A 25,173-nucleotide genomic window follows, 5' to 3' on the forward strand; every position below is an offset into this window, starting at 1 on the left:
CTTGTAACCATGGCAACTGCAGTTTGCGTCGTGCTGCCTGCACCACACAGAGCTGACAGCTTATTTTAGAGTAGCCCAGACTGTTTATTTTAGGATTATGTACTGAACAAATATAGCCCGGAGTTTTCTCAGGTCATTTTCACAACTTTGTAAAAGAGTTCCTGGCTTCCCACATTCCTATCTGGCCGGTTCACAGCGTTTCCTGTCGGTTCTGACAACCATCTGCCAGCTGGGTGAAGCTGTCGCGGATGTCTGGTGGGGTGTGAATGTGATTGTGATGCTTTCTTACACACAGCTCACACACACACACAGCTCCTTCTGTTTTCTTGTCTGCTGTCTAATTTTGTGTCGTTTTCACTTTCAGACAAGAAGGAAAGTGATTCTTTAAAAACTCAAGGTACATTTCAAGTTCCATAGCCTACCTGCAAAGTTGAATCTGACACATAAGGTGTTTGAGATGAATATGTCTCTTTGTTTACAGGGGTAGGACCTATAAAGGCATCCTACATTTTCCTAAATGGGGACAGATATGGTGAGTTTCTCATCACAATTACATAGGTCTGCAAGGCCGTGGCCATGGAGTTTGGGGGGTAGGGCGTCTGGGGTCCCTACTTATTATACTGTATTATTTATCATAGCCTATAGCCTGTACTACTATACATTATGCTATACAAATATGCAGAAATGAAAGCAATGTTAGTTGAATACACCTGTGAGCCATGTTCTGCTTTGGGTACAGCAAGACAAACCAGTTGTCCCTTCAATAGATGCACTGAACAAGAATTTAAACGCAACACTTTTGTTTTTGCTCCCATTTTGCACAAGTCTAAGTTAAAGATCTTTTTAATTCACTCAGTGTATGCCTTGTGATGGTCACAATAAAAGGACACTAAGTGCAGGAATGTCCACCAGAGCTGTTGCCTGTGAACTTAATGTTCATTTCATGACCATAAGATGTCTCCAATGTCGTTTCCATGAATTTGGTGGTACATCCAACCATCCTCACAACCTTTGTCGGACAGCATAATTACTACACAGGTATGCCTTGGGATGGCCACAATAAAAGGCCACTCTAAAATGTGCAGTGTGATCACTTAACACAATACCACTTGCAGTACTTGGCAGTACATCCAATCAGCCTCACAGCTGCATAAGTCAGTTAAGACAATGAACTTCTGTTAGAGCAAGACCCTGGTGAGGACGATGAAAACACAGATGAGCCTCCCTGAGACCGTTTCTGATGGTTTGTGCAAACCAAGTGTTGCAGCGGCTGTTTGGGTGGCTGGTCTCAGACGTTCTTGCAGGTGACGCTGGATGTGGAGGTCCTGGGCTGGCGTGGTTACATGTTGGTTGGATGTAATGCCAAATTCACAGAAACAACATCGGTCTGGTGGACATTCCTGCAAACAGCATACCAATGGCACACCTCCTCAAAACTTTGGACATGTGCGGTTCTGTGTTGTGTGATCAAACTTCACATTTCAGAGGGGTGTTTAATTATGACCATCTGAAGGCACACGTGTGTAGTAATGATGCTGTTTAATAAGCATCTTGAAGTGCTCACTAACACAGATTTTAACAAAATTGCGACCAGAATTTGAGAGAAACATATCTATTAAGTACATAAGAAGTCTTAGATCTTTAACTTAAACCTGTGAAAACATAAAGGTAATTAAAACATAAGTAAAACATAAAAGTGTTACGTTAAAATATTTGTTCAATATACTATAATTACTGCCTGGTAGGTCTGTGTCAATCTCTCCTGCTCTCCACAGAGGGGGAGTGCAGCATGTCTGCATCAGGGGTGATGATGAGGAGTGGCAGTGGTAAACACACCTCAGCAGGTGGAATCATTTACACTGGAGAATGGCATGAAGACAAAGTATGTATTAAGTGTGTGTGTACCTTTCCTTCTTCTGATGTCTGTTGCTAAACACTGTATTTGCTCTGTAGTTAGTTACACACGCTTGCTTTCTGTCTCACACAGATGCACGGCAGAGGGACCCTGCAGCATCCCTCTGGAGCACTCTATGAAGGAGAGTTCAAAGACAACATGTACCATGGCACAGGGACGTATACTTTCCCAGACGGCTCTACTTACAAAGGTCATTTTCACATGAACAGGTAAAAAGCAACACATTTTTGGCACCTAGTGTGTCATTCCTTTAATGATTTCTGCAAAGAGCTGTGTCCTTTAGGAGCTTCCAAATAAATATACTGCAGGGTTGCAGTCTAATTGATGAGCAGTGGTTCAGATTCTTTTATAACCAGAATAAAGCAGCAAGACTCCAGTTGAACAGTCTCAAAGTAATTAGTGGTTTAGTGCACCTTAAAAGGGGCAGTTAACCCCAAAATAAGAAACACATATTTTTTCCTCCTACCTGTGGTGCTGTTTATCAGTCTAGACTGTTTTGGGGTGAGTTGCAGCGTGTTGGAGATATAGGTCGCAGAGATGCCTCCTCCTGAATATAATGGAACTAGATGGCACACATGCTTGCGGTGCTCAAAATGCCAAAAAATACATTTTAAAAACACAGCAGCAATGTCTCTTTCCAGAAATCATGACCTGGTTACTCAAGATAATCCACAGACCTTGTTGTGAACAGTTTCGTGTAGGAACTATTCTCTTTTTACTGAGCTACATCCGCTAACCGCATCACCGCACAGAAGGAAGTGTGCATCTACTGCTAGCTTACCTAGCACCACTGAGCTAGCTAACGTTACAGCTCAGCCAAAGGGGATGCCATTAATGTTTACATCTTGTTTTGGCTCTCGTCCATGAGTAGATGCACACTTCCTTCTGTACAGTAATACGGTTGAAGGGTGTAGTTCAGCAGAAAGAAAATAGTTCCTACATGAAACTGCTCACAACAAGGTCTGTGGATATCTTGAGTAACTGGGTCATGATTTCTGGAAAGAGACATTGCTGTTGACTTTTTCAAATGTATTTTTTGGCACTTTGAGCACCACAAGCTGAGTGCCATCTAGTTCCATTATATTGGAGAGAAGGCAGACATCTCTATAGCTGATATCTCCAACACTCTGCAACTCACACCAAATCACCACAATCCAGATTGATAGATAGCACTGCAGGTAACAGGAAAAATATGTATTTTTGACTTTTGGGTGAACTATGCCTTAATATGCCATTTCCCACATATAATGTTTAATATATCAGGCACTTGAACTCTGACATTCACAATATTTCTTTTAAATTTCCCCTCAGACAGTTTCAAAGTTGGATATAACATTTTTTTCCACATCAATCCGTTGTTTTGAAGCTAAATAATTAAATGTTTCACTATTTTGTTTTACTTTTGGGGCATTCAGTTGTATTAAATGTCAGATTTTTGATCTGATTTTTAACTGGTGTGTTCTAGGTTGGAGGGAGACGGGGCGTTCACTGACACACAGGGATTGGTTTGGACAGGGGAGTTCCACGGCAAAGCAGCGCTGGGCCTGAAAATGCAGCACAACATTTGAGCAAAACAAGCATTATTGTGTCTCCCTGTGTATAAAACACTGTATGATAAATTTTGCATTCAAATTTAATTCTATTAAAAAAGATTTACCATCTAAAAACGTACGTACTTTCATAGCCCTGGATGCTTCTATGAGGAAGCTCAGGGAAGTAGCTTTGACATACTTTGACAACCTGCACAACTATCAGTGTTTATATGGAAGCCCATGAAAAAGGAGCTTATGAGTCATTATAATAAGAAACAAAATAATGCTCGAAATAATGACTAATAATCTCGAAATTATGATTATGTGTAGTCTTTGTGAATGTGATAAATGCTAGCAGATGGACCTGTGTTTTTGCCAACACCCAAAGATCACACACACCCATGTACTTCTGTGTATTGGTGGTTAAATATCCATGAGTCGCGTCTCTTGCCTGCTTTCACTCTCTCAGCAGTATCTCCTGTTTTACTGGTTGCTGTGCTCCAACACAGCTTTCTTTGTGTAGGTTTCATTTCACTCAGAAAATGCCACACTGGGATTATTTTTTCTGGCCCTCTGTCACTCTGCTTCGTGTGTCTGCGACAGGAAGAGTGTATTACACGCTACACTTTGAACTTAAATAAATCCAGGAATACTTGTGGGCGAGTTTGCTGCACTTATTTCACCGTGCACTTTTTGTTACTGTTAGACTTTGAAAAATAAGCACCACTCAAATGGACAAAACCCAGAACCACCCCCCACCTATTTCCACTTCTCCCTGCTTTTACTACATCTCGGCTCCATCAGGGTGAAGGGCAGTTTTACATCATTGCACCACCAGCCAATCACAAAGGGGCATATGCCCACGTCCCCATCCACAACAGCTGTACCCGGACTGTTGGAACATTGGCCCGGGGAAATATGTGATGTGATGTGAGTGTGTGGTCAGTTTGACCTTCAGTGTTGATGTGTGCGTGCACAGCTTTGTGTGTGAACCAGCTCTCCATCCTGCGGCACCCCGCACGATTCTCGCAGCTAACGAGCAATTACTTCACAGACAGTCACGACTGTTCAACATTGTTTAATAACTCTGATATTGTACTTCTATTGAATAATGCCTCTATGGATCTGTCATTGCACATACCCCTGAACAAATTCAGTATTGAGTATTTATCTAGACTACACAGATATGGAAATGTGTGTAACAAAAACACGTTTATACTGTAGTAAGACCCATATAATGCTAAACACCTCTGGTAAAATACTGTACCAGATACAAGAAACAGCTAGTTTTCAATGATTGTACAGTTTTCAGGTAGAAAATAACATTTCTGTATTGCAAACCTTCAGTGGTGACTTGAATGAGGCAACAACAATGAAATAAAAATAGAAAATGGCACTCAAATTTGGCACAAGATACAAAAAAAAAATACATCTGAACTTGAAATGTCGATGACATAAATACAAACTTACGATGGGTTATTGTGTTTGGTGAGAATGTGCAGCCTATGCAGTAAATGTTTGGTGCTTCTGGTGTTATTTTCCTATGAGGAGGTGATGATAAATGTGTACTCATCACTACAGGTACTGAGCTAGATGATGGCAAGGAAGCTTTAAAACTTCTGCAATATATAATCTCCATAAACCTGAGAATCTATAAAGTATACAATAGTATTTTTAAAGAGTTCACCTTCCTGAAGAAGAAAAAAACTCCACTTCTATTTGTGCTGGAAACATTAGACAAAGAAAAAGCCATTCCAGATACCAAATATAAATGTGACTCAAAACAAAACAGTGGCCATGCACATTTCCACAGAGAATCACAAGACTGAGTGTCAGAATTATTGTTCTATACAGAGCTAATAAATGACCCTTTAAGCGAGAGTGATATGTAACAAGGTGACCATGCGTTTTGTTTGCTGTGCTTGTTTGTGTGCTTCACTCCAGGGCTCTCGACTCTGGAGACCCGCTTAGGTAGTTGGATGTGAAGGAGCAATAAAGTACAGTGAAGACAAATAAAAACAGCACCATTTTTGTGACAACTGTGTTCTTCCAAGCAAGGGTGGCGAAGTGCTCACCAAGGCCACCACGAGGAGCTCAGTGGTTTACGTATTGTGCTGCTGGACGGGCAGATAGAGAGGGGGAGTCAGCGGATTGACGCAGGGAGTCAGATTTGGTAATTATTATGAACATTGCTGAGGTTCAGCTCAGGATGGTTCCATTAAAAAGCTCAGAGAAGTGTCTGTTTCCCCCAACGGCCACAAGGGGCAACAATGAGCCCATTCCACACTTGAAGCTAACCTTGACAAGCGACAGAACAATCTGAAGTGTGTTTATGGAAGCCCATTATCACCAATGTGATTACAAAAATAATGAGAAACTTGCTCAAATTATGACTCAGTATCTCAAAAATAATGACAAACATTCTTAAAGTAATGATTTTGTATCTCAAAATAATATCTTGGAGTCACAAAATAATGAGAAACTGAGAATCTCAAAGCCTCTCTTGAAATGACTTTTCTCAAAAAATGATGAACTTTCTCAAAATAATGACTTAGTATCTTGAAATGTATAGTATAAGTAGTATATTGAAATTATGACTTACTCTCAAAATAAAAAGAAATTTCCTCAAAATGACTTAGTATTTCAAAATAACGAGTTAGTATTTTGAAATATGTAAATATTTTGAAAAAAATTGTCATTATAATGACTCCAATCACACTGAAAGTGTGTTACAGGTCGCAAAACGCAAGGTGCACCGCACTGCCTTTTTTAATTGAATGCCACAAGTAAACATTTTTAAAAAAGCTGCTAGTAATTAGTATCTAGACCCCGAAACAGACAGGCAGAGGGTACTTGCTGTAGCTTGAGGGTATAGGTTGAGGGTGAGAGGCTGTCAGCAAATAGTTCGTCGGGCACAGGGAAACAGAGATCTGTGTGGGTACATGAGACCCTTAAAAAAGAGGGTGGGTCATGGGGAGTACCACCAGTTGGTCCAGGAGCTTCGCCTTAATGATGGCCGTTTCCAGGCATATTTTAGGATGACACAGTGGCATTTGACAACCTGCTGTCTATCATCAGGCCGTATAGCTCTGGGTATCCAGCAACCATGACCACCAGTTTCTTCTCAGTTGTTTACCAACTGTAAACCTGACCACCACAGAAGGCCCGCCTCTAAAATCCTCCAATTGGACAATGGAAAAAAGATGACGAAAAAACAGATGATGTTAGGAGTTTTTTCAACTTGAGGAGTCCAAAGTGCTCCAGCAAAAATGCTAGGCGCCTATAGGGCAGAAATGCCACGGCATGTCGCAACACAAAAAAAAAACTTTTTTTTTTTTTTTTCCATCAGATCGGCAGTAATGGGCTTCTATAGATTTCCAACAGTATATTAGGTTGTAAATGACGGCAGACCTTAAGAATAAAGAGCTAACTGGTTATTTTGGCAAATGTACATCTGGATAACCACCCAACCTCCGTTATACAGCTTTTCTGTGGAACCACAACAGGCTTAGATCTGATATGTGAACATGAAGAAAGTCTGGATGACATAAGTGATTACAGATTTCTGTGATTTCTGGATGTGAAATTCAAAAATTACCAAAGTTTAAGATACAGAGGATAGCAAGGATTCTATACAAGGTTAGATTTCTATTTTAAAACCATCCTCCACACATCTGCCCATTTTCACTCATGTTCTTCTTCCTGCACACATATACTTTTTATATTTACAAACAAACCCATAAACTTACAGCTGGTATATTTCTTTTTTTGTGACATAGCATGTGGGATCACTGTGCCGTTAGTGGAGACGGCTCCCATTTCTACATTTGGACTATCAAAATGACCCTGTGGTTTGCTTCCAAAAGGCCTTTTTTCCCTAGAAAATACATAAGAAAAACTTTCAAATCCATCACCCACAAACGACAGCCCCATACCCACAGTAGGCTTTGTGTTAAAATAAAAAAACACAAACTGATTAGAAATCATGTAAATTTACATCTTAATTAAAAAAAAATATTCATCAGAAACTGTTTACCCACACACATCGATACAAATAAATAGGAAAACATCACTAAGGAGTCAGAAAAGCACCAACATTTTAAAAAGGGGGACATAGAAATTGACAAAGTTGTGAAGATATTTTTTGTGGGGGGGGGGGGGGGGGGGGCAGTATAACTGGCCGAAACAGTCTCCTGCTACAGCGGTCTCATGTTAACAGCTACCTGTCCTTGCCTGTCACGTCCGTGTGAGTGTGTTCGCAGTAGTCATAGGCACATGTTAACGTCAAGTGTGTGTGTGGCATCTATTTGTGCCGAGCTCACAGCAGGAAGCTCCATTCACTCGTCTAATTTGCTCCATTTTACTCTCCATCTTCCATCATCTCCCATTACTGGATAGCCTGGGAGGTGGTTTCTCCATCTCCATCTCCATCTTCTTCCTCTCCACCCTCCCCCATCCCTCTATCACTGATGTGGAGTATAACCCCCATTCCCTCCTCCTCCTCTCCTCGGGCTCCATTTTTGCAGTAAGAACACACCCTAAAACAACTCCGACTGGCTCGTATGTGACCTCTCCACCGCCACATTCCCCCCCCCATCCTGCTCTGTCCAACCCCCCCACCCCCTCCCTCCATCACGGATTCTGCAGCAGCCCCTCCCACTGGATCGGCTGAGAGAAGACCTCTCTCTCCAGCCACATCTCGTAGCTGTAGTGGAAGTCCTCGGGAAGCTCTACACGCTGGCCCAGCACGCTCTGGAGACAGTTGTCCACGGGCGTGAAGTCTCCGTTCTTGTTCTTGTCGTAGCGACGGCTGTTGAACTTCTCGATGCTCTCCCGCAGGGCGCACTCCTCCGCCTGGAAGTCCCAGGGCCGAGCGTCGATATCTGGGATGAGAGTAGAGATATTTGACTGTTTACACTAATGCATCTCCACTAAGCAGTTCCCCTCTGTCTTATTGATGACACAACGCACCTGCGCCTGTATTGATTATTGATCCATTTCCCTCTCTTATTATTTTTCTACCTTATTCTCTCCCTGTTTTTCCCTCCATCCATCTTTTCTCTCCAACACTCATGATGACGGATCACTTGCTCTCCCGCGAGGGACGGTGACCCTGAAAAGTCCCCCTTTCTGTTGCCATGGCAACACAATCCAGGCTGTGCGCCAGTGGCTGTAGGAGCATTGTGTTTCACACGCACAGCACATACTGTACATACAGATGGGTGTGTAAACACACATGTACACATCTACTATTATTATCCAATTAGAGTTTATTAACCTGTGTTAAATGTTCACAGAGCTCTGTGTGTGTGTGTGTGTGTGTGTGTGTGTGTGTGTGTGTGTGTGTGTTTTGTGTGTTCTTTATACTGCAGTCTCTGTTCTATTAATCAGCTCTGTGTAAGGGTAAAGGAGAACTGTGGGAACTAATTACCTCCATGACTGTTTCATTTATGAAGATCTGAGGGGTCAAACTGAGGTGTGGAGCCAGGAGAATGACTGAATATTTTCTTTGTATTATTATGATTGAAGCTGCACTTCATAATTGTTTCATAATGTCATACACTTAACACTATAAATCATGAATTAGGGCTGTAAGAAAGAAAAGCATCCCATCTGTAGTAACTGAGATGATTTAAGATTTAAAAAGTAACTAGCTTTCCTTCCTTTTTTTAATTGTCAGAATAACATAAACATATTTTGTTTCTTTCTTTTTGCTGTAGTGTCATTTTGTTATTTTCATAGAAGCATACTAGCTATTTCTTTATTCATTTATTGCGGTTTAAGTAGTTTTCTTTAATTATTTTCCTTTTCCTCCCTTGGTTATTCGTCTTTAGCCCCATTTACATTGCCTCTTCAAGGCAGGAATTTCATGACATGTAACAGTGTCCCACCATGGGAGATTTAAAATGCAGCTTGTAACAGTTAGCAGCTAACACAAAAAAAACAGAACACTGGCTGAAAATGTCTGCAAATTGGGAAAACAATAAGGTCCAGGAGCTCCTTATCCTACGAGCAGAGGACGAGATCAGCCGCCATATATCAGGGATGGTAAATGATTGTTATTGTGTTATGTTGTGCCATTGTTATTTCTTATAAAACGCTGCTGATGTGAATGTTATATGTTGCACTAGAGGCCGACGCTATTGTGTTACATGTCATGCCCGTCATGCCTCTTTTTACTTCCACAATGCCAGCAGTGGAAGTGCAGTGTAGTGTTAAAGATGGCATAATTAGCGAGCTAACTAGCTAGCTGGCTGTCTCCAGACCTGCCCTCATCCCAGCAAAAGTCTCCTAGCAGCATGGACAGATGGAGGGAAAATGGTGTGCTAACTAGCTAACTTACTACTAGAAGAGTCAACTACTCATAAAGCTGCTGTAGCTAACGTTATGTGACGCACTTGGTGCCTTTAATCGAGTCGTCATTTTCCCAGGTAGCCAGTGGCAGACAGAATTGCACAATGGAAGTGAGACTTATAGGGAGCCAATGACTGATAAATTAAAGCAAAAAATGTGTCTATTACCACTTAAAAGTGCTAAATCAGTTGTTTACCAGCTCAGCTAAACTCAAACCGCCCAAACACTTCATGAATGTGATGCTGCAGACTGCTACGCACCATTTCCATAGGCCCAGTCGTCATTGAGCCTGTGGCGGACCTTCTGGTAGATGGCTGACATGGTCTTCATGTTGCTTTTTCTCCACTGGCGGCCCAGGTACTTGGTCTGGATCTTTAGTAGCTTGAGGACGTAGAGCTGCATCATGGCCTGCTTCACCTTTAGAGCTCTCTTTAGAATGGGCGCAGACTTGAACACCACCAGCATCTGAAAAAGGGATTGAATTGACTAGAGGAGCAGGTTTGAGCATGCTGTGGTCTACCAGAGGCAAACTGCAAACAGAATGTCCATCCATGAAGACCTTCATTGCGTAATATACCAATTAAAATGTGCATGGGCTGGCTGTTCCATGCTGAATTATTTGCACCAGCTCATAATGGGACAAATTATTTTTATCTTCTCTTTGCATGTCCAAGGACCCACTGTCCCGCTGGGTCCCTGGGTGTGCACTCAGCTGCTGACAGGGACACTCAGATGGTACATCTACTCATATGTCCTCTTTACCAAAACATTTAGGCTAGTATTAAGAGCTAGATTCCTTAAATACAAATGCAACATTGCCAGATTTTTGTCCCACCTGTTTAAAAAAACACAATATGATTTATCAGACTCATTTCACAGTGGAGCCAGAGGAAAATCCCACCCTAAGGCTACAGTATGAGACCTTGCAGTGGTGCAGAATTACTCACCATCGTCCTGGAGTGTTTCCACTTGGTCAGCTTGTTCAATATTCTCAGCAGATTAATACAGGAAAACAGGTTTCTCCAACAGAACTGGTTGCTGTCTCCTGCTTCCTAAAAAGCACACACATACACAGTACACACACACAAAAGGTCATGATGACACACAGACAGTTTGACCTTCATCCAGTGAGGATCAATCAGGTGTCACGCTGACAGTGTTTTGACTCACCAGGCTCTCAGCAGTGAGCTCAGGCATTTCATGGACCACACAGTGAGGAAAGTCCAGCACACATATACTGCGATGAAAACACACACAGGCACACAAAATAAGCACTCTGAAAAATTAACTTATCACTTTATTTACTGTTACACCACTCGAATCTGTCCAGTCTCTTTATATTTAGATCATCATGTTGGCTCTGACAGGGTCAAAGTACAGTCAGCCAGGCTTTTGATTAAGAATGGTTTATAGACATTATTTACATTATTTTACTTACTTACTTTATTGTATTTACGTTGAAAAATTAATTATATTAATTTTTTTCTGGTATTTCATTATTATACTATATATTTTTTTTTATCTCTCTCAAAGATTTTATTTGTTCGTTGTTTTATCTTTGTAACTATATTACTACTACTATTATTATTATTATAGCTTTTAATCTATTGTATTTTATTGTCATCATTTTTTATTCTCATTCAGTCTTTTTAATCTATTTTATCTAGTTTTATTCTAGCTTTTATAACACTATTTTATAATCATTATTATTATCATAGCTTCTAAATCTATTTTATTGTCCAGATTTTTATTCTTGTTTTGCCCTTTTAATCTATTTTATCTAGATTTTAGTCTAGCTTTTATTAAACTATTATTATTATTATTATTGTTGTTGTTATTATTATTATTATTATCATGGTTATTACATCTACACAATTGTATTTTATTGTAATAATTTTTATTTTTGTTTTGTTTTTCAGTCTATTTTATTTAGTTTTTAGCCTAGCTTTTATTAAACTATTATTATTATTATTATTAGTGTTAGTAGTAGTAGTAGTAGAAGTAGTATTATGGCTTTTAAATCTACACATTTGTATCTTATCGTAATCATTTTTATTCTTGTTTTTTCAGTCTATTTTATCTAGTTTTTAGTCAATCTTTAAAGTATTATGAATATATATGTTTTTATTATAGCTTTTCCATCTTTTTTTACTGTATTTTATTGTTGACATTTTTGTCTGGTTCTTTCATCTGGTTTTTATTTCACTCTGTTTCACTACTTACTGTTATTATAGCTTTTAAATTTATTTTATTACGTTTTCATCATTTTTATCTCTTCGCATACATTGGTCTAAAACTCGCTGTAAATGTGCACTAACCTGTATGAAGGGTTTTACACAAATAACATTTAATTGATTGATCAAAGTATATGTTCTCATAGTTTACACAGTCCAGTCTGCTTCACTACAGCTCTGCGCCTGAGCTTTAACAGACAGAGACTGGTGTGTTCCTCTCACCTGCTGAGTAAGACTCCTGTCACCTAATTTGTGGCTTAATATTTGTTCTCTCTCTCATTGCATTGCTGCTGTGATGCCATCTGTGCCACCTCCTGGATGCCCGCTGATTCATGCAAGACTGCAGTAAAGCCCACAATACCTGGTTACCTGTCTACCTAACACATTATTAGTAATAGCACCAGGCACAAATACACAAAGTTCCTGTGAGTGTTGCACCAAACTGAGCTCAGCAAAACAACGTGCACTGTTTTCTCTGAGGGTACAGAGTCAGCGAGAAGGATCCTACCTGTTTTTGGCACTGATATAGGACATGATGTTCTGATTGAAGAACTTGAGGATGAGTGGGATACAGTTGGCAAACACCAGGTGCTGGGAGACGATCTCGAACTGCAGGAAAAGAGGAGGCGGCAGCGTGGAATAGTTAGTTTGACAGTCTGGGAAAAGAGCAACAACTAAAAATGCAACACCACAGACAAGTTTTACACTTTATTCTGAAAGTATGATTCTGCTATTGTGGCCATAAAGTACTTTTTAGATGAGATAAAGGACATTTCTGATGGAATATTATGTCGATGGGACAAACCCCCGGAGGGGAAAATCCATATCTCAAGAAAGAATAGAAGGGGAAAAAATAATCCGGTAGCCGGTAATCCTGTATCATTGAAACAGCTATACAAATCCTTCACCTCATCATAGGGGCTTTACTAAGATTAAAAACAGAGGGAATGCTTCCGTTCTGTGGTTGATTAAAATGTGCTTTACTTTGCTCTGTTCTCTTTACGTTATGATTCCCATTCTTATGTAATAAATGTATCCTTTAAAAAACAGTTGAGTGTTTGCACAGCCACCATTGATTTGACTCTCTACTGCGGCTGCATTCTGCGTTCTACATGTGATCTTGTTTTGTGGCAGCAGAGGGCGCTACCACTATAACTCAGAGCAGCACAGTCGGCCTGTGAGGGAATGTCCCTTCCTAGCAACAGCAAATATCCTCATCCTCATCCCCATCTATCTGAACAGAAGCAAAACTAATGGAAATAAAACAGATACAAACATATTAAATTTGTCCAAATGCTCTTTTAATAAGGAGCAGATTTTAGAGCAGATGCTGTCCTTCACTCTGTTTTCTGTCTTCATTAGGATGAACAGAGCAGCTGTGAGTGTATCAGGCTGATGCAGGAGGTTGTGGGGTGTGCGGTGGGGGGGGGGGGGGGGGGGTCCAAAGATTGAGGGGTGGAGAGGATGAGAAAAGGAGAAAAGTAATGGCACGCTTGACCGGATAATCAGGTAGAGGGTAGTGAAGGTAGCATGGGGGAGGTGCAAGGATGTGTGCTGGGGGAAGGCGAGATGGAGAAAGAGACGAATAATGTAAAAGGAGAGAATGATGGTAATGAGAGGTGCCTGGAGGAGGGATGAATGGAGGTGTGTGTGTGTGAGTCTAACCTGATAAATATGGTTGAGTTTGAAGTGTTTGAGGAGCAGCAGCAGCAGAGCTGAGATGGCCTTGACGATGATTTCCTTGTGACGGTTCACATCAATTCCGAGCTTCATGCTCTGAAGGACCGTGATACTGGAGGACACACACATACACACACACACACACACACACACACACACACACAATCTGTAAGGCCTTCAGGGCTAAAATAACAATACAGCTTTGTCTCAGCAAAAGAAAAACATCACCATTAACAGACAGTTTGAAAACAAACAGATATTCTGATTAGTCTGTCAATGATGCATCTGAGGTTTTACAGCAACAACTGGCAAGCTAAAATAGTGTGCAGCATCAAATCGAGCTGACAAAGAACAGATTTCAGCCGTGGAAATGTCAGAGAAGGTTGGGATTTTTTTGGAGTTGCATGGTTTTTATTCTGTTCTCAACTGGGAAACTGCCTTTCAGCTGTTTGGTTGAGTGTCAGTGTCAGCTAGTCTAAAACTAGGCCAAAGTGTAGACCAAAAGCAAACCAAGATTGAATGCATTTTCAATCCATCAGCCCAAAAATGACAGGAAAAGTAAAGTTTTCTTGCAGACATAGGCGTAGATTTTTAAGTGGAGCACAGGGGACGTTTATTTTCATGAAATAAAGACATATAAACCATGAATTGATTCAGAAAAGGCACAAATTGGCGCATAAAACTTCACCAAACGCAGGAAATAAAGTGTTTACGTTCTAAATTTCCTGGGGAAGGACCCTCAAACCCCGTTTTATATGTGCACCCCTCAATGTTGTTACAAAACCTACAACCTCGCATGCAGATAACTAAAAAGACAACATAGAAAATTAGCCTCATTATCTTTAAATTGGTGTAAAGATCTGTTGCTCGACAAACAGCAGCTGTAATTGGTGGGAAATCTGCACGCACATATCAGCTGCCTGATCTAAATGTGGGTCTAGATGTGTGCAGACACCATTAGGGAAAAGATTCAAATAGTTAAACTGCTTCTTTTTTTTTTACAGTACTTACGGCATCTCCTCAGGCAGCACGTCAGCCAAGATGTTAATGGAGTCAGTTTTGGCTTTGGAGGTTGGAGCTGCAGCCAGCAGCAGCTTCAGGAGGGCAATCTGACACAGGCAACAATGCAAAATATTAGACCCAGGCCAAATAACAAAACACATCTGGTAGCAAGATGGTGTGAATGCAGGATCAAAAATTCGATGTGAAAGACTAAAGAAAAGTGGTGGTGAGTGACCATAAAAAACAAATGTTACTAACACTCACCACATACTGGGAGAGGTTAGGAAGCATGCCCAGGTACAGCATCTCTGTCGGTGTCTCCTCCACCTCCTCCTCACCCTGCACAACACAACACACACATGAAGCACTAACAGCTCAGTTCCAGAAACCAATAACACAGCCTTGTCTCTGTCATGATTAAATATTGAACACATTAAAACGTCATCTATTTGTGTTGCTTTAAACATGAAAAAAAAGTTTTACAGTGTCATTATTGGGAAAATTACAGTACAAAAACATACTGACCAGAGTCATTGGACACTGTTGAAGCTCGTCCTCCTTTTTGATCTGGACTTCAGCGATGGACACGTATTTGTGCTGGAGAGGACAAGAAAATTATAACAATATAACACAAGTTATTTTAATATATTTTAAGGTGTTAGAAGAAGTGTTAACTATCATTGCTGACCCTCATGGGTATTTTACTGTGTAACTACACTTCTCAGTTTGTTAAAACAGGAGCTATGGATTTTTAAGTGGGAAGTCAATGCGAGGGGATTCAGCAGAAAGAGAGTATTGATTAAGAAACACTCTGTCCATAATGAGCTGAGGCAAAGGAGAGAGGGGAGAAGGACATTTGGAAATGTGAATCTGTGTATTAAAGTGCCTGAATGACTGAAGAGTCAAATAGAGAGTGAGTGAGAAACTGCATGAAGTGCTGTGCCATTGTTCCAATTGTCACACCAAAAATCAGGGTTTAGAAAAAGAAAAATCAAAGGGCAAAGAAAACAAGAAAATAAAAGGAGCAAAAAATAATGTGAAGACACACAACGTATGACAGGCGAAGCTGAACATGGCAAAGGTAAGCTAATAAAACCAGCTGTAGCAAGCTCTGTTTAAAGCAAGAGTGAAGATACTGGTATCATATAAAACTATACAAATTAAGACATCAACCATTTCATGCCATCTTGACCGAAAAAGGGGCTTCATAATGCTTCAGAGTGAAGCTTTGGGGAAGGAAAAAGTGACCTTTTGAGACCCTTATAAAGAGGGTGGATCATGGACAGTACCACCAGCTAGTCCAGGAACTTCACCTCCATGATGGCCAGGTATTTTAGAATGACCCGGGGGCAGTTTGACAACCTGCCGAAAAGGGGCTACATAACGCTTCAGAGTGAAGCTTTGGAAAAGGAAAGGACCACCTTTTCGGACTCTCATAAAGAGGGTGGATCATGGGGAGTACCACAAGTTGGTCCAGGAGCTTCGCCTCAATGATGGCCATTTCCAGGCATATTAAAGCATGACTCTGTAGCAGTTTGACAACCTGCCGAAAAGGGGCTACATGATGCTTCAGAGTGAAGCTTTAAGGAAGGAAAAGGCAACCTTTTGAGACCCAAAAAAAGAGGGTGGATCACGTGGAGTACCACCAGTTGGTCCAGGAGCTTCACCTCGATGATGGCCGTTTCCAGACATATTTTAGGATGACACGGGGAAGTTTGACAACCTGCCGAAAAGGGGCTACATGACGCTTCAAAATGAAGCTTTGGAGAAGGAAAAGGCGACTTTTTGAGACCCTAATAAAGAGGGTGGATCATGGGGAGTACCACCAGCTGGTCCAGGAGCTTCACCTCCATGATGGCCGTTTCCAGGTATTTTAGAATGACTCGGGGGCAGTTTGACAACCTGCCGAAAAGGGGCTACATAACACTTCAGAGTGAAGCTTTGGAAAAGGAAAAGACCACCTTTTCAGACCCTCATAAAGAGGGTGGATCATGGGGAGTACCACCAGTTGGTCCAGGAGCTTCGCCTCGATGATGGCCGTTTCCAGGCATATTAAAGCATGACTCTGTAGCAGTTTGACAATTTGCCAAAAAGGGGCTACAAATGCTTCAGAGTGAAGCTTTTGAGAAGGAAAAGGCTACCTTTTGAGACCCAAAAAAACAGGGTGGATCATGGGGAGTACCACCAGTTGGTCCAGGAGCTTTGCCTCAGTAACGGCCATTTCCAGGAATATTTTAGGATGACTCAGGGGCAACTCGGGTTCGACAACCTACTGTCTATTGTCTGGCCATATTGCTCTGAATATCCAGCAACCACTACCACCAGTTTCTCCTCCATCGTTTACCAACTGTAAACTTGTTGTCGTGACCACCACAGAAGGCTCGTCTCTCAAATCATCCCACTGGACAATGAGAAAAAAGCTGACGAAAAAAGAGACGTGGGGCGTTTTCAGGCTCTGTGTTGAAGTTTTTTCAACTGGAAGACTTCAGAGCACGTTGGCAAAAACGCCAGGTGCCTAGAGCACAGAAACGCGTGGCGCATCGCAACGCATGATGATTTTTTTTTTATCTCCAATGGTGAATGCATGAGCTGCCTCTGATTGGCTTACCCTGATATTCTTAACCGAACCCTAACCGATCTCAGTCCTCATGACCGACCCACCAACAAAGGCAACGAGTACTTGCCAATCGAAGGCAGAGTAGGGTGGGGTCGTGCCTTTGCCTTCATAGGAAGGCCGAATGAGTCATTCTGCATAATAATTAGCCACATGCTTCTGTTTGGTGTGTGTAGCCTGTTTTTGGACCAACAGCACATTGAAGGAATGTGCTTTTGTCTTCAGGATACCAGGCTGTTGGACAAATGGGCTTTTCGTCCAATGGGACATGTTTCGAACTACGAGGGTTTTGAAATAATGTGTTGGGCAGTCCCCCTACATGAAGCAGTGATTTCTCAACTCACCTGTTTAAGAGTCTTGACACTCTCATGGATAGGTCTGGGCAGGCCCACCAGGGTATCTGTGTCACTACCAAGGAAATAACTGTTAAACCAGACTGAAAGAAGAGAAAGTTTAAAGAATATTTTATTGTTTCAGATGAAGTACCTACTTTCCCAAAGTAAAACCGATGAACTTGTTTCTACTGGTCTCAAGGAAGTGCTCGATGTCCTTCTCCCTGGACACACAAAGACAGGCTACCGTCAGATATGAGGTGACCTGCCGCCCCACTTCTGCATTCAAACAAGCAACTAAACAGCCATTTTTCAAAGGAGCACTCACATGTGTACGCACACCCACACAAACAACGCACAAGAGCAACAGCACACTGCATTAGCTTTCTCAAATCTCATCAGTCACGCTATGTGCCGCTGCGCTCTGCGAGCCTCCTACTGATCAGCACTTAATCAGCCCTGCATGTTGCAGCACTCTGATACAAAGACACACACTTAATGATAAGGTTCACTAAAAGATAGACAGAATATAGGTTGTCTGATAATGAATGCATGATAAATGGACTGCTGTAAAGCTTTTGTGTCCTCTCTCAGATGCATTATTCATGTCCCCAAAGCAGAGGCGGCACCCTGGGAAGACACCACACGCTACTGTCAGGAATACACAGATGGAGAGCGTATTGCTAAATGATAGCGAGGAGAAAAAACTGAGAGAGGATTTTCTAATTTCGTATTAACTTCTAAAATGGTGGCACAGAATCAGGGTGGGAAACTGACACCAGCTGCCAGCCAAACGGTGTTAAGTCCTGCCTGCGTGTGGGAAGTTTTCTCTACTCTATAGTGGTAAAAATGGCAGGTGGCCAAGCAGCATTTAGAGGTTTTATTCAGTGGAACATGAGCTAAGTGCTTTTAAGCTAATAAAAAATCTGGCAAGGATCATTTTTAGCAGCTTCAGTAATAAGTATCAGTGTTATTTATCACAGAAAGGTCTCACTTAAGCTGTTTTTAATGCCATTTTGTGGGCAGGATCTGTGTTAACATCTCCAATCTGACTTGTAGGATTGTGCATGGATATAATAAGATTAATTATTCTGAAGCTAGGCTGTAAGCACTTTGAGAGGAGACATATGACTGCACTGTCCAAAGTCCACATACTTTTTACCAGTATTTTACAGTTACAGGGATATTTCACTCCCAAGATGACCATTTGTGTATCAATTACTCGACCTGTGTTGCACTGAACTTGAAAAGAAAACTTTGATTTTCTGGCATGCCTCCACGGTGAATGAACGTTTGGTGTTTTTAAAGGTTCATTCTGATTGACCAGAGCCTCATGTTAACATAAACTAACTGCTCGAGGCAACAGTAGACCAGCAGCTCCTGTGTTCAGCAAGGTAAAATTACTGTTTTTGTCAATGGCTTTGAAGAGCATAGGTAAGTTTCACAGCCGTCTCTTTGGGAAGCACTGAGCATACCGCTGGATAGGTGAGTCTTGGATTATACTGCACGAGTTGTGTGAGGGTTTGTTAACAGATGTTTTGATATAGTTTTGCTGCTGTTAAACGTGGACCCCTATGACTTAAATTCATCAAGAATTTTCTCAGTTTTTGGTTTCTTGTTCAACCATGGAGGCATGCAAGAAAAACAAAGTTTTCGTCATGTATTCAACATAATATGGGGTGAGTAACTGATATACAAATGGTTATTTGGGGGGTGAAGTGTCCCTTTAATGGGAGTTTATTTCAGACTCTTGCGTGCAGAAATTAAATCTGTGTCATTAACCTGACTTTAGGGGCCCAGGGAAGGCCCTTGGGGAAGTTGACCCTTTCTGTGGGGGGTCTGAGGGGAGGCGGTGGAGGCGGGGGCTGGATGATGACATCACGGTCCAAGGGATCCACCTCGCCCTCGATGCCGCTGTCCGTGTCCTCTGGGTCCTCCTCCTCATCCCGAGCGTCGTCGTTCTTAAAGGGATCCCGCTCGTTGTATGTGTCCAAGCTGTCCTGTTTGACCAGGGGCTAGGACAAAGACAGAGGACAGGTGGTCAACTGCACTGAGAGGACTGCCTTCGTCAAAAGTAACACAACCTATAAACACACACTGAGGAGTAAATTCCAGCTGTAAACTTGCAAAACTGTGGAATGACCCAAACCTTTACCGTAGCGTATATATTACTTCAACCCCTTAACAAGCAGACTCATGCTGTGCAAACAAACATCATTCAAACCCACAATATTTCCAAAAATACCAAATATGTCACAAACCGTCAGGAAATGTGTATAAAAATTCTGCACAAGACAGTATTGACTTTAAATATTTCACACACTGTAAACATCATAAAGCTTCAACTGGCACAAGCTGATACAGAATTTGTACTGTTATTGTTATTATTATTATTATTATTATTATTATTATTGTTAATATTAGCTTATTTTGAAGATGTCAAATTAAAGAAGACGACTGATTTCATTTTGAGTTACGGCCAGCATACTGGTGTCTATATCTAGTCTGCATTTTTCCCATTTATTTTGCAATGCATCATACAGCAGGATTTGATATCTCCTAACTGCACCGAAGTACACACACACAGTCGGTGACATTCAGACTGCAGCTACAGTTTATCGAAACAGATAAGATTTTATTCCCTCAGGCAGGCAACGGTGATGTGTTTTTAATGACAGTGCAAGCAGACAAAACACACTGAATATATTTTCATATATGGTTGGTTACAAACAAAATTAAATTTGTGGCAAAGCAGCTTTAACGTGAACCGTGTTATAGGGACGATCTAGGTGAGTTTTGTGTGGGCAAATCATTACAAAAAGCTGCTTTCAGAGTTATTTCTGATCAATAGATGTTAGCAGCTTTATAAATTACAATCAAGTCCTATTCTGGGAATAAGTTAAAATTAATTATCAAGGTTTGCAGTGTGAATGTGTCCTTAAGGACGATAACTCTGCATTACTTCATTTTATAAGATGGGTGAACATTTTGGGAAATATTCTCTTTCTAGCAAAGAGTGACATGACAAAATAGATACCACTCACATTTAGAGTGCTGCAGGGATGAGTGTTTCTTTATAGGCAGACATGAAAGTTAGTGTTGCTCTGGTTCCTTCAACAGAAAGCCAATGAGATTTTTCTATTGGATTTTGGATTATTGCAGAAAATAAGCTCTGTGGTTAAGAAATGTCTGATACTTACATTTTGTTCAGCACAAATGAACACCACTTCTATGCTTTTTTAAGCACAAATGCAATCGTCAGGAGCAAAGAGCTAACATTAGGCTATAAACAAACTACATCACGGTCACATGACTTCAACATTACCGCCATAACGAGGCTGTAAAGGTGGTGTTTGGCGTCATGGTGTTCAATGTTACTGGTGACCTGGTCTCATGTAGCCACTTTATCAACCACCTTTTTCCACCTCATCTAACCAAAACCCATACAAAAAACGAGGGAACCAGAAGTGCAAAGATGCTAACTCATCTCCAGGTTTTCAGGCTCATTTCTGCACCACTCTACTTGTCCGTTAAACATACATATATACCTATACTATATGCAGCCAGGAGACGGTTAGCTTAGCTTAGCATCAACAGCTAGCCTGGCTCTGTCTTAAGGTAACCACAGCAACCACAAGCAACATTTCTGTTTAAACTTACCACACGTCTGCACTTCAAAAAATACAGGAAAAATAGCAAGCATGGCCCAATAAATCTAAGTCTTTATATTGAGCTCTTATCTACAAACAAAACCATTCAGTTCAAAACACTCACACACTCACACACACACACACACACACACACAAACACACACACACACACACACACAGATTGTCGCAGTTCAAACAAGTTCTCCGATGAATGACTGTGGCAATAGTGCAAGCATCAGGCATGAGTCAGCGTTTTGGCCATTAGTTGAGCTAGTGCAGTCGATGTATGGTGCGCCAGTGGTCGTACTAATGCTGGACTAAGTGAGGAGTATCGTGAGTGTATGGTGGGGAGGAGGGAGGGAGGAGGAGGTGACGCCGTGTTGTGAGCCATTCTCTATGGAGAAGCCATTCTCTGCTGTGTGGAGGGTAAAGCTACTGGAGTGGTTTTCTAATCAGGGTTAGGGGACAACCGCTTTCAATGACATCCATGTGAGAGAGAGGTCAACTGAAACCTAAATATGAGACCTACAGAGGAGAAAGTACGTTCATGACCATCTCAATTCACCTCCTCAATGAATGCATTTTAAGGACATTGACCCCTAGTCCAGAGTCTACAGTGCAAGGTGATTGTTGCGGCCAGACCTGGGAGCAATGTGATGAGATCTACAGGGGGGATGCTACTACAGTATGTCTGAAGTGACTGTACAGGACGGTGGATAGTGACCGCTCCAGCGCCAATGATAACAGCCAGCAAGTCAGCCCTGTCTCTCAAACCCCGCCCCCTCCCCCCTGTACTGAGCAGGCCACAGTGGAGGAGGAGGAGGAGGACGAGGAGGAGGAGGAGGAAGAAATAGGGTAGAGTAGAAGAAGAGAGGGACAGTATGAGGTATTAGCAGATAATGAGGAGGGAGATGGAGATGAAAATGGTGGAGTAAGCATGGTGAGGATGGAGCTGAGGAGAGTGGGAGGACAAGGAGGGAGGAAGATGAGGAGCAGAAGGATAAAAGCAAGAAAAAGAATAAGAGGAAAACATTAAGAAGAACTGAGGGCATAAGGAGGATGGAAATAGGATTTTTTTTAAAGTGTCAAGGGCAGTGGAGGATATAGGCATGTATGGATGGGGAATTTAAAAGATAAGCATGAAAGGGGGATAAGCAGAACTACAGGGAAGAGAAAAACAGACGAGACAAAAGGAAGAGTGAGAAAAACAAAATGAAAGAAAACATGCAGGTAGTGACAATTATATTATGTGAACAGTATGACATTTTGGGAAAAGCAGTTATTCACTTTCTTCTCGAGAGACTTAGACAAGGAGATCGATACCAATCTCACGTCTTTACGCTGAAGTAGATTTAGGCCTGCTGACACCGTGACGTTGCTAGGCAACCAGACTTAGGAAGCCAAGAAGCCTCTAAAACTGTTATTAAACTTTTTTGTGCAGATTAAACAAACAAGATAGTACTTGCTTATAAGTGAGCTTTGGAGGTGCTAGTTGGCACTTTTTTTTTTTTTTTTACCTTTGGACAAGGCCAGGAAAGCTGTTTCCCCCTGTTTTTAGTCTTTTTGCTGGGCTAAGCTAAGCGGCTTCTTACTGTAGCCTTGTATTTAGCATTCAGACACAAAAGCAGTATCTACATTCTCATCTAACTCTCTGCAAAACAGCACACAATACCCTTTCCCCACCACAATTAGTACGTATATGCATTTGTTTTTTTTAAAAGCTGAAACCCCTGCTAAAAACACCCTAAAACTTCAGTTAAAAGCCGAGTCCCAATTAAATGCCATTTTGTCCCTTTCACTAGCCCAGTGTGGCTACACATTTTGACAAATAAAGGCCTGTCTCAATAAGACACCTGGTCTGGTTGCCAAGCAGTTCATTTTTTTAATCTAAGTTCTTCTGATGTTTAAAGCAGGTTGTTGGCTACCTCTAATTATGTGTCCATTCCTCAATTACCCTGTAAGTTATTCCTATTCCTTTAGTTCGTTAGCGTCCTCACATCAAAAGAATCAAAAGGGTTTTTCATAAAAAATGATCCAAGTTGTGAGTGTTGCTTCAACAGGACAAAGTGGTGTTGTGTCGTTGTGCCAGGTGCCGTAATCCTTGGATGTCGTAACTCTCTCTGATGCTCTGTCTGCTGGAGCTAGATCAAATGAATGATTCATAATTGATATATTATCTGAAGCCTAATTTTTATACAAGTAATATTCATACTGGTTTAAATTAACAATTTGATTGTATTTTCCAGTCTTTGTTGGGCAACAATGTGGTGTGAAATGAAATTAAAGGCCTGTCCCATATATAGGCCTGTTGATTTCAGGGATTTAAGCAAATAATAGCCCAGGTTATTAATTGAAATTTTGCGGGTAGGCGATAGATTCCTTATCCATTTCCGAGTATGTCTTTCTGGGTTTTTTTTTTTCTGGTGTCTAACGTTTGAAGAAAACAGGTGTAATATACAGCAGAAAGCAGCATGGAGGCCAATGACAATGTTACAGTGGTTACTTCTTTTTTTCTCTCTTTCAACTTCAGTGCAAACTAATTTGGAAAGATGTTTGAGTGCTTCTTGGACAGAGATGGATGGAATTTGCAACTTAGATATGACAAAGAGTCATAAGAAGTAGCCGATGATCGCGCCGGAAAAGACGCGAAATTTGGCGTATCTACCTGGGTGTCATGTTTCTATTGCTGTGGATTGGAGCTGGAGCTGATAAATACTGGTGACTACTGCAGAGTCAAATGTCCCGGGTATTAATGCTGACTGTAACTTTTCCCACTACAGACAAAAGCCAGATGTTAGTGGGTTTTTTGTCCAGTGGGAACAGGACTTCTGTGCATTTCCCAAAAGTCTAACTGTATTGGAAATGAGACTGAGAGTAGGACTGCACCAAAACCACTTGGAGTAATACATTTCTTCTTTTCCAAAACACTACAGAATTTGTCCAGTAGTTTGAATTGTGTAGACAACACGCTTAATATTCTGAGTAATTCAATTTTGTCACTCTTTTTTCAGTGAGTGAAAAGGATAATATTTCTGATGTGTTAGTGTGTTTTTTGGTGCATCCTGATGTGACTGGCTGAGGTTTAATGACAAGAGAAGAGGAGCAAAGAGAAGACAAAGAAAGAGGAAGGAGGGCAGGAAGAAAAGAAAGTAAAGAAGGTTGTGGGAATGTGGAAGAGGGGTGCAAAAAGTCCAGCTCAATGCAGAGAGAAAATGCAGAAGGAAAAGAGGGAATTTGTGGGTAAAGACCTGCTTCTTGGGAAAGGGACTGTCTCCTTCCAAGCTATCAACAAAGGCACTCTGTGGGGACACAAGGAAGAGGGGCAATGAGAAACCAGAGGGCAATTAGAGAGAGAGAGAGAGAGAGAGAGAGTGCCAGTCAAAGCTCTACGAAAAACAAAACTGTCCCAGCACCAAGATCATCTCTGGCATCACTGACTTACAACAGAGAACCAGTGATGTTGGCACTGCAGAACTTTTGGAAAACCTGACCCAGCAAAGAGTTAGAGGGCGGGTTACAGAGGGAAGTTACTTTACTAGAAACAGATGATGCTGTTCGACAATAAAAAGGCAAATAATGGAAAAATTAGTCTGAGGTAGCATTTACAATGCCATGTTAGTTATACAGCTCAGTTATACTGTAGGGTTAGAGGTACCACACACACTTGTGCCTTCTTGTGCACATATGGTTTTAGCTACAAACACACTGAGAAGACTCTAGATCCTTCTTGTTTTGGATGAGTGTTTCAATGAATGCATATTAAAATGTTGCATTTATGCCCCCTTGTCTGGTTATGTTGAACTTAAATGAGTAACTGTATTTGAAGTGTCACGTGTGTGTGTGCAATCAGATAAGGAGTA

The 25,173-nt window shown here is 41.3% G+C and overlaps 2 protein-coding genes across 5 annotated transcripts in view; one reads left to right on the forward strand and one right to left on the reverse strand.

The window, feature by feature from the left end:
• Nucleotides 1-21: 21 nt before the first annotated feature.
• Nucleotides 22-4,058, forward strand: morn2 (MORN repeat containing 2). Of its 2 annotated transcripts, none has more exons than XM_050036497.1 (6): nt 22-255; nt 365-397; nt 482-532; nt 1,776-1,882; nt 1,988-2,124; nt 3,381-4,058. In XM_050036497.1, the coding sequence occupies exons 1-6, from the start codon at nt 249-251 to the stop codon at nt 3,481-3,483; spliced, it is 438 nt and encodes a 145-aa protein (XP_049892454.1). In that variant the 5' UTR covers nt 22-248; the 3' UTR covers nt 3,484-4,058. The 2 variants fall into 2 exon arrangements, with proteins under 2 accessions (XP_049892454.1, XP_049892455.1); XM_050036498.1 differs by having other exon boundaries at nt 1,988-2,105.
• Nucleotides 4,059-8,079: 4,021 nt separating this feature from the next.
• The window catches only part of strip2 (striatin interacting protein 2), a 41,303-nt gene continuing 24,209 nt past the window's right edge, over nt 8,080-25,173 (reverse strand). For 2 of the 3 annotated variants that reach the window (XM_050036253.1, XM_050036251.1), the window contains exons 10-22: nt 24,562-24,612; nt 19,446-19,678; nt 17,822-17,887; nt 17,676-17,739; nt 15,243-15,314; nt 14,982-15,056; nt 14,727-14,824; nt 13,701-13,827; nt 12,544-12,644; nt 10,972-11,038; nt 10,749-10,853; nt 10,062-10,266; nt 8,080-8,330 (exon numbers count right to left, since the gene is read on the reverse strand). In XM_050036253.1, coding sequence (XP_049892210.1) covers nt 8,080-8,330; nt 10,062-10,266; nt 10,749-10,853; nt 10,972-11,038; nt 12,544-12,644; nt 13,701-13,827; nt 14,727-14,824; nt 14,982-15,056; nt 15,243-15,314; nt 17,676-17,739; nt 17,822-17,887; nt 19,446-19,678; nt 24,562-24,612 — 1,515 coding nt within the window. The remainder of the gene's footprint in view (nt 8,331-10,061; nt 10,267-10,748; nt 10,854-10,971; nt 11,039-12,543; nt 12,645-13,700; nt 13,828-14,726; nt 14,825-14,981; nt 15,057-15,242; nt 15,315-17,675; nt 17,740-17,821; nt 17,888-19,445; nt 19,679-24,561; nt 24,613-25,173) is intronic. The other variant, XM_050036252.1, reaches the window with a different exon arrangement.

Source organism: Epinephelus moara, chromosome 23 (assembly GCF_006386435.1).
Source record: "Epinephelus moara isolate mb chromosome 23, YSFRI_EMoa_1.0, whole genome shotgun sequence".
NCBI classification, from domain to species: Eukaryota; Metazoa; Chordata; class Actinopteri; order Perciformes; family Serranidae; genus Epinephelus; species Epinephelus moara.